We start from the raw sequence: 16,385 nt of genomic DNA on the forward strand, positions 1-16,385 counted from the left end.
TCATCCCCGTGTGCATCATATGAATCAATGAAATGAATAAGGCAGAGAACCTGCCAGGTTTTTCTTGCGGCATTCAGTGCCGGACCTTCTTGAATATACTGCGCTCAAATTGTGATGTAAACCATTGACCCGGACTTCAATCAATAATGCTGGCACAGGGCGGTGGGTTACCTCCGCGTCCAAGTGCGCGCATGGCTTTGCGCTGGCGTCAGCGCGAACATTGGTGGTATCGGGATGAACTTCACGGCGCATGAAGGCCGTACCCGCTGCCCAGGGCATCTCGGGCGTCTGAGCTCCGAGGATGTAGGTCGAGAAAAGCGGTTTGACGCTGCAGTATATTTAGGCAGCTGTGCGTGCAGGAAGTACCTCAGCTCGCAGACAAACCTTCCTCAAGATGAAGTTGCCTACCATTGTCCTCGCCTTCGCTATTACTATCGTCCCTACGGCCTTGGCGCAGTCGTATCCACTGATACCGCTCGCATACAGCACCATCTACGACGAACCTTCGACCCTCGTCACGATTCTCACCTGCGGGGAGCAGCTGAAAGCATTGGGTTATACAACGCTCGGCTCACTCCCGGGTTATCCGTATATCGGAGGGTCCGCCAATGTCACCGACGGCGACGCCAGCTCGCCCAATTGCGGGGAATGCGCGCTGATTAATTTCGCTGGCGCATTCGCGACAGTCCTGCTTGTGGACCATGCGGACGAGGGGATCGTCGTCTCAGAGGAGGTGATGCAGTGGTTGGCGCCGAATGGCAACGTAACCGACTACCCCTACGGGACTGCGGAGCTCCTCGAGGAAAGCGATCCCAGTCACTGTGGACTGTCAAGTTGATCGCCCTGGATTTGGTATGTTCTAACATCCACGAAAACATACTGGCGATAATAACATTTCTCGTCTGAATCTATAGCGGATCGAGCGCGGTTCCGTGCCCATGGGAAATTGGTCACTAAGTTAGCAGGGTCCTGGTAAAAAGGCATTTCAGCATGTTGCCTTCGACGTATGACGAGATGTAAGATAGAGAACAGATACTTCGATCCAATCCAGCCCACTGTTCAGCATCGAGCGCGAATGGGGGCCGTTGTTCATAAATAGCAGACTGCTGCCTTCAGAAGGCGGAATTCCATACACAATATTCAATAGTAGGTTCTGCATCCTGAAACATGAGCACCTGGACAAGGACCCAGTTCCGCGTCACTTGAGGCACAAGGCCAGTGAGACATCGTCAAAAGAGTCGGGGCATCCGTCGCAAGGTGTCTCTACACCGAAACTAATTCGGGAGATCATTTGCTACTTATAGACAGCTGGAAACTTCGCGTCGATCGTGAAAACCAACCATTCGCTCATACGCGCCGACAAAGAAATGACACTGGTCCCAGAACAGGCAATAGATAGCTCGTACCGCTAATGATATCATCCAGAAGCCGAACCAGCAATTTTCGCAGACATCTGCCAGAACTGCAGCCTCTTGATTCTGCATGTCAACAGCGTGCGAATCTGTTCGCAGTCAATACCGGTTATTTCTGGGGTGTACTTGACTTGTGAATGAAGGTTCCGGCCTGCCTTGTGTTTCAGATCGCCATCTACGCCGCCCTGGAACCGCATTCTGTTTAACCATATATTCAGCAAGTTGTAGAGAGCAATCTGAGCCGAGCCGAGAAGTGAACGATATGGCTATGATATCATGGCAGCAATATACTTGCTTGCTCACAACCCATCTATGAGTGTAATAAGGGCGCCCTATTCGCACGAACGAGCATAGCTAAGCTTCACGAAGAACAATATCTTGCCGTAGCCCCCCCAGGCGAACAATCGGCAGTTCGATAAGATTTTCAGAAGACTATTCCGTAAAGGCCTATCGTCGGCTGTGGTGGATCCTGCGTACGTTTCAGCACGGAGAACCCTCGCCGACGCAGAAACAAGAGTTCCTCGCCATCATCGGACAGAATAAACGACAGTTGTTTCACGGGCACACACGGCAACACCGCCTGTTATTTGAGCGATGTGCGGTGTTTAAGATTGAAGGAAGATACCTCCAACCCTGCAGTATATAGAGCCAGCTGTGAGTGCCAAAATACTTCAGTTCAAACACAAGCCTCTACCTCCAAGATGAAGATGTTCGCCCTCGCCGCTGTTCTCGCTACCGCAGTCATTCCCATCGCACATACATATACACTGGTGCCGCTCGCATACAGCACCATATACGACGAAGCCTCCACTCCCGTTGATGAACTTACCTGCGGCGCACAGTTGAAGGCGCTCGGCTATACGACGCTCGGCTCGCTTCCGGGCTTCCCATACATCGGAGGGTCCGCCAACGTCACTGATGCAGACGCAGCGAAACGCGGCTGCGGAGAGTGCGTGCTGATCAATTTCGCTGGAGCCTTCGCGAAAGTCTTGGTCGTGGACCATGCCGACGAAGGGATTGTCGTTTCGGAGCAGACAATGCAGTGGTTGGCGCCAGATGGCAATGTTACCCACTATCAATACGGTACTGCAGCGCTTGACCAGGTCAGCAATACGACCGCCTGCAGTCTGTTATCTTGATCGTCGTCAGTTTGGTACGTTCCGACATTCACCAAATTTACTTGCCGTACTGATCATTCTGTGCCCACAATGTAGGCATGGAGCATGGCCTCCCGGTGCGCTGACACCGGAACAATATTGCGTTCGGAAAAGTCAATGGGCTTTGGTCATTTGGATAATTGTATATGGTGAATTGAAAGGACGAGGGCTTACATATACACTATCTTGTTGATTGAATGCATTGGACAACTTCGGCCAGATATCGCAACGCTCGAGGTCACATCATTGTACGCATGCTGCAGCCATTGATGGCCATACAATCATAAGAATATGGATAAATGTGATGATGACACAGAAGCACTTGTTCAGGGAATTGATTTGTCAATTCACAGGGACAACCGCACTGTAGCATCTGGAGAAGTCAGTGTGAGAAACTCAACTTCCATTGTCAAACCCCTAGCCGCGCTGAGGACTTACATGCTCTAAATAGGTTCCGCGACATCAGACCACAAGCGCACAAGGACTGTCTTGCGCTTGCATTGCGACAACGGAACGCTGATTCAGTACGTGCAAAGCCCCATTCAATAGTCTCGAGCACGTGCACGGGATACTGTTTGAGACTTGTCACGCATCTGTTTTCATTGTGGAGGATTCATCGAGTGAGCCTCTGACGTTCCATTGTTGAAGGTAGCAGAACACTGGACACACATAGAGTTCCATATGCCCCAACTGTCGATGTATGAAGTGTCTTAGTACTTCGACAACACAAACTGGGGAGTGGTGGCATACAAGAGCCAAAGCCTGGAGAAGCTTCACCGTTCTCTACATCGAGCACACGACATTACCATTGGGCTATACGACCTTCTCGCACTTCCAAAACGTCGGTGACTTTGCCAACGTGACAGAGCCCGAATCGCTCACATGCGGGACATGTTACTTACTGGAGTACGAGGGAAATCTGCTCGATGTTCTGATTATCGAGACAGGCACCGTTGGCTTCGTTTTATCGAAAGAGGCGCAGAAGTCTTGCGCGGTCCCTAGGCATGCCTACTCTTGTTTGGAACAGTGAAACCAGATTCGCGGCCTCCCATGTATGATTCGGAGTCAAATCAAAGTTCTGTGCAGAATACACGGAGGAACGTCATGGCATGGTCGGAAGTCGCTGGATAGTTCACATTAATCAAGTGCTGCCTATGCAGGCGTACGTGTTGTTGAGAAGAGATCTCGCAGACCAGTGGTGTCATCATTAGCCAGGCGATTCATTGGAGACCGGGTAAGTCTATCGAAGTCATTGCGTTCAGAAATCTAGCGTCGAGTTCGAGTACCGTACTAGCGCCACGCCGACGCGACCGGCAGCAAGCGCCCATATCAATGTTGTCGGGTTAGGGTCAAACGCGCTCTACCACCCGTCGCCGCCGTTCCCGACATCGAGCTCGCTCTAGAACGATTCCCCGCATCTAAAAGTCACGGTGAGGTTCACGGTCCCCTTGATAATGCGATGCGAATGGTCCATGAGCTCTGTCCCGTACCCACGATAGCGGGATGGATGGACAGCGTCTGCCGCGGATGTAGTGACGCGTACTGACGACTCCCGCACCAGATGTCCGCCACTATCGAAGAGATCCACTCCGACCACTCTGAGCACGAGCACGAGCACGAGCACGACCATGATCACGACCACGACCACGAGGAGGACCCGACCTCCCAGGCTGCGCTCGACAAGATCCAGTCGCGTTCTGAGCGCAAGGCCCGCAAAGCTCTTCTTGGTCTCGGTCTCAAGAAGGTGCAGGGCATCACGCGTGTAACGCTCCGGAGACCAAAGAATGTGCGCGATACGTCCTCGCGTGTCATGAGCTGACTGCTTATCGCTGATCGCGTTATAGGTCCTCTTCGTGATTGCGGCGCCGGACGTGTACAAGTCGCCCAACAGCGACTGCTACATCGTCTTCGGTGAGGCTAAGGTACGCGCACTCCAGTGATCACACAGGAGCGTGTTCCTGATAATGGGGGCAGATTGAGGACATGAACTCGCAAGCGCAGCTCTCGGCAGCACAGCAGCTCGCCAGCGGCGCGGGTGCAGGTGTGCCCAACCTCGAGAGCTCGGTGGCGGGTGGCGACCACGATGATGACGATATCCCTGAGCTCGAGGCTGTTAAGGAGGAGGGCCCTGTCGATGAGAGCGGCGTAGACCCTAAGGACATCGAGCTTGTCATTCAGCAGGTTGGCTGCTCACGAGCGAAGGCAGTACGCGTGCTGAAGGAGAGCGGAGGTGACTTGATCAATGCCAGTGAGTAATCCTCGTCGTGTCACTTTTTGTGGATTCCTGATGAAGTCGATAATACAGTTATGGCGGCGAGCGAGTAAACTGCGTGCTTCGGACACCTTGTGTATCATATCTCTGTTGCCCCCCTGCTTGATATCCAAAACTCTCATCTAGGGGACCTTTGTGGCAATGAGTAGCTCTAAGATCACAACAATTGTGTGCTTCATCGTTGGCTCGGTGTAAGGCGACATGAATATCTTGAGTCTTGGTCTCACACATCTCGCCTGTTCGATGCGGATTCGTATCATTTCTCCCAACGCCTAAGTTCTATATAGTAGTTGGATCGTTCCCAGCCATCTTGCACGATTTGGATGCCTCTTGTTCCTCCGCCTTGGTTGATGTCGTCCGGATCACCCACGTCTAGCCCTAGCCCTCTCGCCGCGGCGCTCACCAAGGTCGGTAGCTCACCTTTTGCGAACATATGGTAGTAGCGATTGAAGACTTTTGACTTTGCTTCCTGAGTTCCTTCCACGTCGTCCTCTTGTGGCGATTGTCTTGGACTTGCTGACGATTCGCGAGCGCCATTCGACTTGAGAGACTTCTGAGCTGAGAGTACCCACGGCACAAAGACGTCCTGCCCTGCAGGTGAGATATCTTCCTGAACAGATATTGCCGCCTTAGGTTGTGCTGAAGTTATGCTTCGTTTAGAGAGATCGTCCTGCTCAATTGCCCACACGTAGATGAGTGCACGTCCATGCAATGGCGAGATGCATTCGAGCAAGCGCTGTGCAATGAAAGTTAGATGGCTTCTGTTTTCTTATGACCTGGACTCACCTGTATGGCTTCCCTTCGCCTTTCATGTGTTGACAAATGGTGGATGGTTGCAATAGAGATAGCATAGTCCTGCAGCATTGAGCAAATTGGTGAGGACAAGTAGGCAGGTAGCAGCATGTACGCACGAATACTCCGGGCCTCCACGGCCCGTCTAGCACATCTCCCCACACGACCTCTCTCCGTTTTGCGCCTGCGGAACGCGCGATCTCCAAGAGATTCCTGCTCCTGTCCAAGCCAATCGTCCAGACATCCCCCGGCCGGTCAAGTGGCAGCGGTAGGTATTTTCCGTTCCCTGTGCCAGAGTCAAGACCCACCCATCCGGCCGGCAGGGATGCTAGGAACTGTGCGATAATGGGCCACGGCTGCGAATTCTCAGAGTTACAACGCGTGAATACCTGTGCCTAGCTATCTTACTTTGTAGCGCGTAGAAGAGAAATGAGGTGCGATCTCCTCATACACAGAATGAACGTGTTCGATCTCGTACTTTTGTGGATCATCGGACACATTGGCAGCAGTCACGGCCGCCGGCATAGTGAACACACAAAGGGCAAGGCTAGGCGATTATATTTGAGGTCGTTGTTGTAGCCCAGCTATGTAGTAGTGTAAATCGGGTATCGCACAGATAGCGAGATGGTGGAGAGAAGTCAAGTGGTAGATGCAGCACCGATCAGCCGTCAGAGTCGACGTAACCCATCTCCTCATCTAGAAGTTCGCGGAACCTGCTCCCGTTGAATGGAGGGAATGGCACGAGCTTCGAGTCTCTCAGCGTCTCGATAGCTTGTGGTAACTCTCTGCATCCGACGGTCGGTTAGCAGCGGTTGACACGGAGAGTGGGCACTGCTCACGAGACGGTGGACGGCCTCAGGTGTCCGAGCAAGCCCAATGCGTCCGCTAGCTCCTGCTGATGATTATCGAGCAGCGTCGGATTGGGCACAACAATCAGCGGCCGTGGAAGTCGAAGGACATCGAGGATAGTGCCCGACCCTGTGGAGGCGTGAGTCTGAGAGTGATGGAACCCACTGTGATCATACCCGCATGGCTTATGACCAGATCCGCCTTTTCGTATTCCTCCTCCAGCGACGGCCTGAACTTCCACACGACAATGTCTATCCCGTTTTCTGTCGTCTGCACTAACCCCTCTTCCTGCTGCTCGAAACCGTTGGCATCGAACTCAGAATTGCCGCACTGCACGGTCAGCCGCGAGTAGCCCCGCGCGCGTAGAGCGGCCAGGACAGGCTCAGAGAGGACGGCCTGCACGAGGGCGTCGAAACGCGTCGAGCCAACCGTAACAAGGACATTTGTGCGCGTGCGCAAGGGTGACTCGATCGCTGATGCGGAGGCCTGGGACGGGCTGAGAGGCTCGGACATGGTTGCAGGCACTTTCTCGTCTCGCTCCTTCCGTCAACCGCTGCTTAAGACCTCCATCTGATCTCCATTATTTCTCCTGCCCGGCGCTACGCAACATGGGCTACACGCTTTGCGTTCTAGGTCTTTTCCCCACGTACCTCGCTGCAGCGCGCCCGCTGACAGGCAGGTGACTAGGATGCGGCACAATGGGCGTCGCCGTAATATCGGGCGTGCTCGCTAGTCTCGACGCCAAAGTCGCAACCACACCGGCGGCGCAGGAAAAGTGGATGTCCCACACCCCGGGCACGACGACCCCCCATGAGCTAGAGGACGAGTCGCTGCCTTCACGCTTCCTTGCGTGCGTTACTCGGGAGGAGAGCGCTAAAAAGCTGCAAGATGTATTCTCGACTCCGAACTCTCTCGGATGTAGAGTGGAGGTGCTGAAAGCACAGAATGTGGAGGCCGCGCAGGCGTCCAATGTCATTTTGCTGTGGTTCGTCCGTTCGTCATGTCAGAGTGCGGTACGCCCGCACCATAACTAACCCCTCGACATAGCTGCAAGCCCCAACAGGCGCACATCATATTGAACGAGCCCGGCATGAAGGAGGCGTTAAGCGGGAAGCTCCTCATCAGCATCCTAGCTGGAGTGACTATCTCGCAAATATCAGCATGGGTCTTACCCACGACAAAAGTTATCCGTGCGATGCCTAATACCCCGTGCAAGGTCGGTTAGGTCACTCCGATGAACTTTTAGTTGTGGGTTAACACGGCCGCTACGGGGCACAGATTCGAGAGGGCATGACGGTCGTCACCACGCTTCCCGCGTCCCCGTCGCTCGAGCTCGATCGCTCGATCATCCTCAACATCTTCTCGTCCATTGGGCGATGTCGCTTCCTGGAGGAGAAGCACTTCGATGCGTGTACCGCGCTGTCCGGTTCCGGCCCTGCCTTTGCCTGCATCTTCCTCGAGGCTATGGCAGATGGCGGGGTCATGATGGGCCTGCCTCGCGCAGAGGCGCTCGAGTTGGCCGCACAAAGTAAGGACAATACTATGACAATTGCGGGTTCGCGACTTAACAAGAACTTCTGTTATACCTCCTTAGCGCTACAGGGCGCAGCTCGAATGACGCTCCAACTAGGCACTCACCCCGCCCAGCTCAAGGATTCTGTAACAAGTACGTGATACCTCCGTCCCTCGGCGACCATATGTCCTGAGCTCTGGCACTACTGTCAGCCCCAGGTGGTTGTACGATTGCAGGTCTCTTAGCAATGGAAGACGGGCGAGTGCGGTCGACCATCGCTCGTGCGATTCAGATCGCGACCGAGAAGGCCACCCAGCTCGGCCAGCCGGAAAAACACTGAGATGATGATTCACGGCTCACATCATACTTAACAACAATATATTGAGAACGACGATCTATGTAAACTACGTGTGTTATTGCATGTCACCATCATCTTCGTTCGGTGACCCTCATGATGAAGGGACCGCCAAGGCAACGGCTGGTGCATCCTGCGAAAGATGCACATATCCTTCTTGCTCCCATAAAATGAGGATGAACGTGTAGAAAACCCATCGTCACCCAGAGTGTTGGAGAGCGATTAGAAAAATATTCGCGCCGGATATCCATTACCCAATATCCAGCATTTCGTCGACCTTGCAAAAATATATATATCTAAAGCTGCGACAATGGTCAACAATGGCGTAAATAGTCCGCAAGTTTGTACTCACCGTGCATTTACAGTCACCAGACATATCAGCCATTTACGCTAGGAGACAAAACGTAAAAATGTCTCCCGCGTGTGAACCACTCCCTACGTATAGGACTGGTTTTCGACCAGCCCAGATGACGAGGGTCTGCATAGGGAGAGGCAAAATATAGCACGGGAAGACGAAAACGTCGTAGATATCGCTCAGAAGAATGAGCGCCACTCCGTGGGATACAACGGTGAGACGCTAAAGTGAGAGAGCTGCCGATGAAGGTGCGATTGGAACGTGCCAAGACATAGACGGGGGCCGTCGACGAGATGAAGAATGCGCAGGATAACAGATTGTCCAGAGAATACAGACATCTGCAAGACTCCCTGTGAGCTTGGCAATCGAGAAGACCTAACTAACAATAGACTGACCAGAGGGACTAACGATACACAACTCTCCATCACCGGTCTTGATGTGATATGAGCAGTGAGCATGGCATTTGAAGCACGCATAAAGATGAACTTACAGAAATCCAACGTCTCATCTGCACGCTTGACGTTTTGCTGGCAAGGGAGAAGGGGGAGAAAATCAGATTTTATACTTCACGCACGTGTGCACCAAACAAAGCCAAATAACTCACTTTCCACGCCTCCTCGAAGTCCACGGGGAGCACAATATAGCGATTCTTACGCACCGCTACATACCAAGGTTGAGCACTGCTTCTGTGTCGCCGCATGTATGAGAACCGCGAAAAAACATACCAAGCAAACCGGCAGCTTGTACGATGGACGCAATCTCTGCTGATGATAATCGCTCTGGTCGTGAGACGACTGCCCAGGAATCAGTACAAGTCTGGTATGTTAAGTACCATAAATACATACAATCCTCCAGATCCACGTCAGGGCCAAGGTTCATTGTGCTTGTGATCGTCTGGAAAATGAGGCGCTTCTCACGTCTCGAAGGTAGTGGGAACTCGATCTTCCGGTCAAGACGTCCAGGACGGAGCAGTGCAGGGTCCAGCGTGTCGGCACGGTTCGTAGCCATGATGACCTATAGAAGACATAGCCTAATGAATTGGTCGTTCGCCGATGGGAAGGTAACTGGCCACGTACCTTCACGTTACTCCCCTGGTCGAACCCATCCATTTGGTTGAGCAACTCGAGTAGAATCCGCTGCACTTCACGGTCGGCACCAGTTTGTGCGTCGAAACGCTTGGTGGCAATGGCATCAATCTCGTCGATGAAGATGATGGCCGGCGCATTTTCTCGAGCTAGCCGGAAGACGTCGCGGACCATACGGGGACCTTCGCCGAGGTATTTCTGGACGAATTCACTTCCCACAACACGGATAAATGCCGCGGTAGAATGGTGCGCGACCGCCTTCACCAGCATCGTCTTTCCCGTACCTATGGTGTACATGAGAATTGCCAAGCGAAGCAACGAAGATGAAAGTACCTGGCGGCCCGTAAAGTAGAACACCTCTTGGTGGGTCGATACCAATCTTCTTGTACAGATCGAAGTGCGTCAAGGGCAGCTCGACCGCCTCGCGGATCTCCTGCTTCTGTATGTCCATACCACCAATATCCTGATATGTCACGTCCGGTCGTTCCTTCTCGCCCATGAGTGAGATGGAGGAGTCTGCTTCTGGGGGTAGGATGTCCACGAGCGCGTTGGAATGCCGGTGCAGCGCGACAGACGAGGAAGGCTTCAACAGTTCGCGGTCTAGAGTGGAGAGGATGCGGACGACATAGTTAGAGCCAGTGGTCGAGCCGACGATACCAGTTGTTTGGTCTATGGGCTCCAGAAACTGGCCGATGACAAGTGGGACGGATTGGATACGCTTTACTTCCTCCTGCGCGCGGATGAGCTCCCGCTTAAGGTTGGCCTGCTCGTCCTTGATGTAGCTCTCTTGAATTTCAAGCATCTCAAGGTGCCGCGCGAGCTTCTTGTATTTGACATACAAGTCCTCCTCCTGCAACTCCTGGAAGAGGGCTGCCTTCTCCGTTACAACATGCTCGAACGTCGGCTCCTGTGGGGGTAGTCAGGCTCGTCAGACTGCCACACGATTCCTTTTACAGCACACCTGCTTCTGAATTTCAATGCCAATCTCATCCATGGTTTCTGCGTGTGCTGAAAGAAAGTGTACTGAAGACGCGGTCGCGGTGCAAGCTGACGCGGCTCAAGTCTCGACGCGTTGCAACACCTACGCTAGGGTTAGGCGCCAGTCACCTGACTTCGATCAGTCTTTCGGGTCCTAGGCGCTCGCGGTGTCGCTCAGGTTCTCTCAGGCGAACTCGGATTAGAAAAGGCGTTGCAGCAGCTATGGCGCACGTTGTGACCCCTTTGGACCAGCCTTCCAACTACAAGGACTCACAAGCACGCGTCGACCGCCAGAAGCAGAATGAGCTCCTCGCGAGGTCCACAACGCTTTATGTACACTTCCGGCCCTCCTGTCCTTCGCACCCGCCACTAATGGCCGCATGCAGATTGGTAACTTAAGTTTCTTCACGACAGAAGAACAGATATATGAGATTTTCTCGAAATGCACCAGCCCCGAGGAGGGCGGCGGCATCAAGCGTATCATCATGGGGCTCGACCGGAATACGAGGTGCGTGCGGCCAACTCCTATCGTAGGCCTTGGTCTGAGCACCCCTACCCGCGGCCGTTTGTAAATGCAGGACGCCGTGTGGGTTTTGCTTTGTTGAGTACTACACGCATTCGGAGGCACTAGCGTGTCTGCGGTACGTCAGTGGTACAAAACTTGACGAGCGCATCATCCGGTGCGACCTCGACCTCGGCTACCGCGAAGGTAGACAGTTCGGACGCGGCAAAAGTGGTGGACAGGTACGCCGCACACAGCCACTAATGGTCGACAACATGTATCTCTGATACTCACTCCGTCCCCAGGTACGTGACGAACACAGACAGGACTATGACCCCGGGCGCGGCGGTTGGGGCGCTCAGGCACAGCGACTCGAGATCGAGCGCCGCAGGGAGGTGGAAGAGCGGTATGCGGACGCGCCTGACGGGCCCGGTGCGATTGCCGGTGGCGGTGGCGACTGGAAGGAGGCGGGTACGGCGGATAACCCGCTCAAACGTGCTCGCTCGCCAGACGACGAGGGTGATAGTGGACGGACGGTGAGCCGTACTGTTCTCGATAACATTTGTAGTATGGTCTAACGGCGCGATAAAATTCAGGGTGCCCGCCCACGTTTGGACGACGCCGGACACGATGCGCGCATGTGAGCTATCGTTTTTTTAATGCTTGTAGTATACACGGCGCCCTGCTCCAGAAATGTGACCAGATGCGAATAACTGCTCCTGATACCTACTGCAAACATGACATGAATGTACTGCATAGCGTCGGATATCCGAGGACAACCCGTTCCCGAGGAGCACAGCGTCGAGCAGGCAGTGCCTGGCTAATTTCCAAGTGGACGATCTACTCGTTCAGAACACTCAGGTTTCTGGCTTCCGTTTATCATCACGTCGGAACGAACGCCAAAACAAAATAGCAAGCAAACATCCTGGAATGGTACTCGCGGAACGTACGCGAGGCCCGGATTGAGTACGAATGAAAGCTGCCCGGGAAGATTTCCCGCGCTCCGGACGCAATGCATTCAGAAACATGAACTGCAAGCACCAGCGGAGCGGAAGGTTACGCATACAACGACGCTCGCGCGCTCGTGAGACTGAGAAGAGTCGCGGAGCATGCGTATACGGTTAGACCGGACTGCACCACCTGTCATAAGTGTTTGTTCATGACAACAGAAGACGGGCAACTCGAGGAGGAAGACGAGTTAATTGGCAGGTGAAACATCGGAACATGAAGAGCTGACCGCAGTGCTTAGTGTAAGCGCGGTCCATAGTCACGGTACAGAAAAGCAAAGGCGGTGGTGATGCTCTGACTGTTTGTCAGCCAGCTCGTGCAGCATGGGCTGGGAGAGGGGCTGAGACCTATCTGAAGATGTATGAGTGGTATGATGTTCTCTAGTAGATGACATGTGCATGTATAGGACATCGAGTGCCGTAATGGTCAGGCTGGTAGTGCGTCATATGCAGACGACGGACCAGTCGGTGCGCTTCTGCTACGGAAGCCAGGCGCACGAAAAATCGTGAGGTAGGGTTTTTGTTGTCCGGGTCGCTGTGGCATATTCAGCGCGCATGCACACGATGAAAGGCTGAATATACGCACAGCTCGACCTTGATGACCTCCTTCTGGCCGTTTTCCATCCCAGCAAGCTTGAAGCTCTTGAGGAAGGCTCTCAGAGTTTCTACTGTCAGTTGGCCGGGTAGCCCGTACATAACCACACACCGCCCCTGGTGCGGGATGCCGGTGTCGGGGCCTGTTCCTGGGATAATCCCGCGCTCTGCGGCCTCCATACGGCCTTTTGGACCCCGCGTCCGTGATGGACGCTCGGAGACAGGCTCAGCGGCATGTGCTTTGATCATGGCGCCGCCAATGTTGCAGTTCTTGAGCACCTTGACGGCGGCTTCTGTGTGATTTGCATCGCTAATTGTGACCCAGGCGCGGCCGGTGGGTGAAAAGCGGTAATAATCGAGTGCGACTGAAGGAGTGCCATCAGCTCGGCCCTGAGGGCATGCGGTTATACTGAGGCTCACCTTTGGATACATGGTCGAATCGCTGCTTCGCACACAGTCGCCGCACGTCGGCAGGCAGAGCGGTACGAGGCAAGTCTACGAGCAAGACATGATTTCGGTCGCTTCCGTTAAGCCAACCTGCGGATTGTAAGCTGAATTTCTGTTGGGTTGATAACTTGGTTGACCTTTGTTTTTTGCAAAGTTTGCCTCGCGGAGGACCTGTGAGGTATGCCTCTGAGTGCGCCTGGCTATGTTGACCGACATACGTGCCCAGGCTGAGCGCAGCAATCACGGTGGCAAACGAGTGCGGCGTGAGAAAGCGTGACCCGACGGCGCGGAAACTCATGGGCGTTTGTGGACCGACGAGTTCTTTCGCCTGAGACTCAGTGAGAGTCGGGGCTCGCTATCGTGCTCGAGATTCTTATGCTTCGTTCCCACTCACGGCTACGAACGCGTCGCACGTCTGCCCCAAATTGTCTGGGAATCTACATAGTATCACCGCGCCTGTGCAGCATGTAGAGCTTCTGGCTTGGCCTGTCCCAAATGCAGGTGCGGGATCGCGCATCCAGTTGACACCCACGTATAGAGATGCCGTTGGAAGCTCGTCGAAACGCTGAACGTAAGTGAGACATTCGTGCTCCGAGTCGTCCGCGAGCGGCGGCGCCGGTGGTGGACGTTCGGCCGACCAGGAGCGTGCTGTTAGCGTGCAGCTGGCTCGGGTTGGGCGTCGAGCGCTCTCGTCCGCGGGGCGGGACGGAATGAGCATAGGATGGATCTCGCCCTGTGGTCGAGAAGGGGCGAGCAGACGGCGCCGGCGCTGTTGATAGGCTGCCATTCGAGGTAGGCAGTGACGCAATGGGTGTACCCAGCGCCCGGCGTCCGACGGGTACGCTCTCGCGCTGACTGAGAACTCTGTCAGAAGCCCACCATAGGTAATCCTAACACGCCCCCGATGGTCCAGCCCCGTGCGCACGTCCGCCGTTAGTGTCCTAGAACATTCACTCACCCCCCCCGCCTTCCCATCCATCCCCATGACCATTCCGTTCTTCTCCGGTTCGCGACCGCGACCACTCCGGGTCTTTTTCAGTACCACTTACCCACCTCTGTTCGTTCGGCGTATATAAGCACGCTGGCATCCGCATCTCATCGTTCAGCTCTTCAAGTCTTTGTTCAAGACCAGCCTCCGCCCTCCCTCCCCTCGTGGTTGCAAGCTTCACGATCACCTAACGCTTATCCTTCCCTGCGTTTGCGTTACACGATCACTTCGCCATGACCAACCGCGCTCTGGATCTTAACCCGCCCAACGCGACCCTCCACATTACCACCAATGCCTCGGATTGGCTCTGGGCGGCCTTCGCCGTCATGGCATTCTCCTTGTGCTGCATGATCCTCCTTGACTTCTTGGTAGGGCTCTATTCAGTATCATAAGGCCTGTCTCCTGATAGATATGTCCATAGCAACCCAGGGGTGCCCGTCTCTTCCACCAGATCGCCATCGTCAGCCTGGCTACCTTTACCATCGGTTATTTCTCTATGGCTTCTGACCTTGGTGCTACACCCATCGCTGTTGAGTTCCGTGGCCGTGGCAGTGACCCCACTCGTCAGATCTGGGTATGTCAATCTCACTTGGCGGCCCTAACGATCTTTCGCTGAACCGTCTGCCTGCAGTATGTCCGCTACATCCAGTGGATTATTACCGGTCCCTTGGGTCTGCTTGAAGTGCTGCTTATCACCGGTCTGTCCCCCTCGGACATCTTGACCACTCTCTTCATGTCCGTCGTCACCGTCGTCTGCGGCCTCGTCGGTGCCCTCGTACACAGCACCTACAAGTGGGGTTACTACGTTTTCGGTTGTGCCGCACTCTTCTACATCTGGTGTGTCTTGTAATACCCTGACGCGCATCCCTTGGTCTAAACTAGTGGTTCATAGGTACTCCCTCCTCTTGCAAGGCTCGACTTCGACCTTCCGGGCTGGCGGTGTCCTGCGTACCGGCTATCTGCGTTCTGCGGGCTTCCTCGCATTTATGCTTATCACGTACCCCATCTGCTGGGCGTGCTCCGAGGGCGGCAACGTCATCTCTAACTCGTCCGAGATGATCTGGTACGGTATTCTGGACATCCTCGCCGGCCCAATTTTCCTCTTCCTCTTCGTCTTCCACCTCCGTAACGTCGACGTCTCGACGCTCGGCCTCAGCACGTGGAGGTACACCGAGACCAAGGCGGAGACCAAGACAGAGAACAGCGCTTGAGGGAGGATTGCGTCCTGTTGCGCGCTGCTGTTTCTCTCGCGAAAAGGAAAGATGACGACCAGTTTAACCTGATGTGATCTGCTGCTATGACCCCCTTATGCATACCCTTTTCCATACCCTTTCCGTCCTTGTAGCTAGAGCAACTTAATATCTTCCTTTCGATACTGACCGTTTTCATCCTGTTACCTTCATGACCCCGTTTGCGTTCGTACTTCACGTCACTGATCCCTTGTACTACTTTGTATTACTAGTCCCTTCATTTTGTCTTGTTATGCTGCCGATGGGCACCCTTGTTGTAACATACACGTATGTAATACACAATTCGCTCGCTTCTCAAGTATTCCTTGTAAGACGCAGTCTTCTACCAATCACGTGTCGCAATCTGAGATGTGATTTCTTGTACGGCGCGTTTACAATACACGCATGGTCGACTTCCGTACGTATTTCTTATTCTATTGTTTTCTTGTGTTCTTGTTACCTTATCATGTGTCTTGAATCTCGATTACGATACAAGACCACTCTACGGTACATAAGGCTACCTGTCGAATGAGGAATGCTCCAGAGTCTTACACCTGGAGCATCCCTCGTATGTCCCATTACTTCTGTTCACATGTACTTATACTTACGAGCCGTGCAGTGACCTCTGTGTCGCTGCAGGTATGAATACAGAGTCTTACACCTGGAGCATCCCTCTGACCTCTGTGTCGCTGCAGCTCCTGCTCTCCGGTCTTGTCACCTCACCCAGTCGCGCCACTGCGTTTACGGCGTTAGCTGTACCCTAGCGCCATAACTTACGTTGTTAGGTTATGAGCCCCGCCTTTGGCGGCTGGGGTGTCTATTAGTACTCGCGTACACGCTGGTATTGTAT

The 16,385-nt window shown here is 53.9% G+C and overlaps 10 protein-coding genes across 10 annotated transcripts; 5 read left to right on the forward strand and 5 right to left on the reverse strand.

The window, feature by feature from the left end:
* Positions 1-475: 475 nt before the first annotated feature.
* Positions 476-748, forward strand: POSPLADRAFT_1107848 (hypothetical protein; the record flags this gene model as incomplete). Its single annotated transcript, XM_024483315.1, has 1 exon — positions 476-748. A coding segment is annotated over one exon (273 nt), but the record flags the coding sequence as incomplete, so codon positions are not given.
* A 242-nt stretch (positions 749-990) lies between these two features.
* Positions 991-4,894, forward strand: POSPLADRAFT_1044661 (hypothetical protein; the record flags this gene model as incomplete). Its single annotated transcript, XM_024478581.1, has 14 exons — positions 991-1,016; positions 1,148-1,259; positions 1,800-1,885; positions 1,921-2,066; positions 2,088-2,515; positions 2,539-2,565; positions 3,001-3,093; positions 3,284-3,410; positions 3,436-3,595; positions 3,656-3,681; positions 3,730-3,731; positions 4,414-4,491; positions 4,544-4,817; positions 4,875-4,894. 14 exons carry the CDS (start codon positions 991-993, stop codon positions 4,892-4,894), a joined length of 1,605 nt encoding a protein of 534 aa, XP_024342055.1.
* Positions 4,895-5,097: 203 nt separating this feature from the next.
* On the reverse strand, positions 5,098-6,158 carry POSPLADRAFT_1044663 (hypothetical protein; the record flags this gene model as incomplete). The annotated part of the gene is made up of 4 exons (XM_024478582.1): positions 5,098-5,577; positions 5,628-5,696; positions 5,753-5,989; positions 6,042-6,158. The coding sequence occupies 4 exons, from the start codon at positions 6,156-6,158 to the stop codon at positions 5,098-5,100; spliced, it is 903 nt and encodes a 300-aa protein (XP_024342056.1).
* Positions 6,159-6,174: 16 nt separating this feature from the next.
* Positions 6,175-7,001, reverse strand: POSPLADRAFT_1167480 (glycosyltransferase family 1 protein). The gene is made up of 3 exons (XM_024487965.1): positions 6,659-7,001; positions 6,473-6,611; positions 6,175-6,418 (listed from the first exon to the last, which is right to left on the reverse strand). Exons 1-3 carry the CDS (start codon positions 6,993-6,995, stop codon positions 6,295-6,297), a joined length of 600 nt encoding a protein of 199 aa, XP_024342057.1. The 5' UTR covers positions 6,996-7,001; the 3' UTR covers positions 6,175-6,294.
* Positions 7,002-7,034: 33 nt separating this feature from the next.
* Positions 7,035-8,426, forward strand: POSPLADRAFT_1065163 (hypothetical protein). The gene is made up of 6 exons (XM_024481910.1): positions 7,035-7,115; positions 7,170-7,467; positions 7,530-7,698; positions 7,761-8,010; positions 8,077-8,148; positions 8,208-8,426. Exons 1-6 carry the CDS (start codon positions 7,091-7,093, stop codon positions 8,333-8,335), a joined length of 942 nt encoding a protein of 313 aa, XP_024342058.1. The 5' UTR covers positions 7,035-7,090; the 3' UTR covers positions 8,336-8,426.
* POSPLADRAFT_1073427 (hypothetical protein) lies at positions 8,357-9,230 on the reverse strand. The gene is made up of 4 exons (XM_024482606.1): positions 9,196-9,230; positions 9,101-9,137; positions 8,703-9,043; positions 8,357-8,646 (listed from the first exon to the last, which is right to left on the reverse strand). Exons 3-4 carry the CDS (start codon positions 8,733-8,735, stop codon positions 8,425-8,427), a joined length of 255 nt encoding a protein of 84 aa, XP_024342059.1. The 5' UTR covers positions 8,736-9,043; positions 9,101-9,137; positions 9,196-9,230; the 3' UTR covers positions 8,357-8,424.
* On the reverse strand, positions 8,885-10,784 carry POSPLADRAFT_1054025 (hypothetical protein; the record flags this gene model as incomplete). The annotated part of the gene is made up of 8 exons (XM_024480478.1): positions 8,885-9,043; positions 9,101-9,232; positions 9,310-9,365; positions 9,431-9,499; positions 9,551-9,719; positions 9,782-10,074; positions 10,124-10,697; positions 10,752-10,784. The coding sequence occupies 8 exons, from the start codon at positions 10,782-10,784 to the stop codon at positions 8,885-8,887; spliced, it is 1,485 nt and encodes a 494-aa protein (XP_024342060.1).
* A 206-nt stretch (positions 10,785-10,990) lies between these two features.
* POSPLADRAFT_1054026 (hypothetical protein) lies at positions 10,991-11,914 on the forward strand (the record flags this gene model as incomplete). Its single annotated transcript, XM_024480479.1, has 5 exons — positions 10,991-11,101; positions 11,155-11,276; positions 11,347-11,512; positions 11,576-11,806; positions 11,867-11,914. 5 exons carry the CDS (start codon positions 10,991-10,993, stop codon positions 11,912-11,914), a joined length of 678 nt encoding a protein of 225 aa, XP_024342061.1.
* Positions 11,915-12,630: 716 nt separating this feature from the next.
* POSPLADRAFT_1039012 (hypothetical protein) lies at positions 12,631-13,556 on the reverse strand. Its single transcript, XM_024477475.1, has 4 exons — positions 13,456-13,556; positions 13,292-13,408; positions 12,864-13,236; positions 12,631-12,812 (listed from the first exon to the last, which is right to left on the reverse strand). The coding sequence occupies exons 1-4, from the start codon at positions 13,532-13,534 to the stop codon at positions 12,659-12,661; spliced, it is 723 nt and encodes a 240-aa protein (XP_024342062.1). The 5' UTR covers positions 13,535-13,556; the 3' UTR covers positions 12,631-12,658.
* A 901-nt stretch (positions 13,557-14,457) lies between these two features.
* POSPLADRAFT_1039014 (hypothetical protein) lies at positions 14,458-15,854 on the forward strand. The gene is made up of 4 exons (XM_024477476.1): positions 14,458-14,674; positions 14,728-14,880; positions 14,938-15,143; positions 15,199-15,854. The coding sequence occupies exons 1-4, from the start codon at positions 14,540-14,542 to the stop codon at positions 15,515-15,517; spliced, it is 813 nt and encodes a 270-aa protein (XP_024342063.1). The 5' UTR covers positions 14,458-14,539; the 3' UTR covers positions 15,518-15,854.
* The last annotated feature ends 531 nt before the right edge of the window (positions 15,855-16,385 follow it).

This window comes from Postia placenta (assembly GCF_002117355.1).
Source record: "Postia placenta MAD-698-R-SB12 unplaced genomic scaffold POSPLAscaffold_3, whole genome shotgun sequence".
NCBI lineage: Eukaryota > Fungi > Basidiomycota > Agaricomycetes > Polyporales > Adustoporiaceae > Rhodonia > Rhodonia placenta.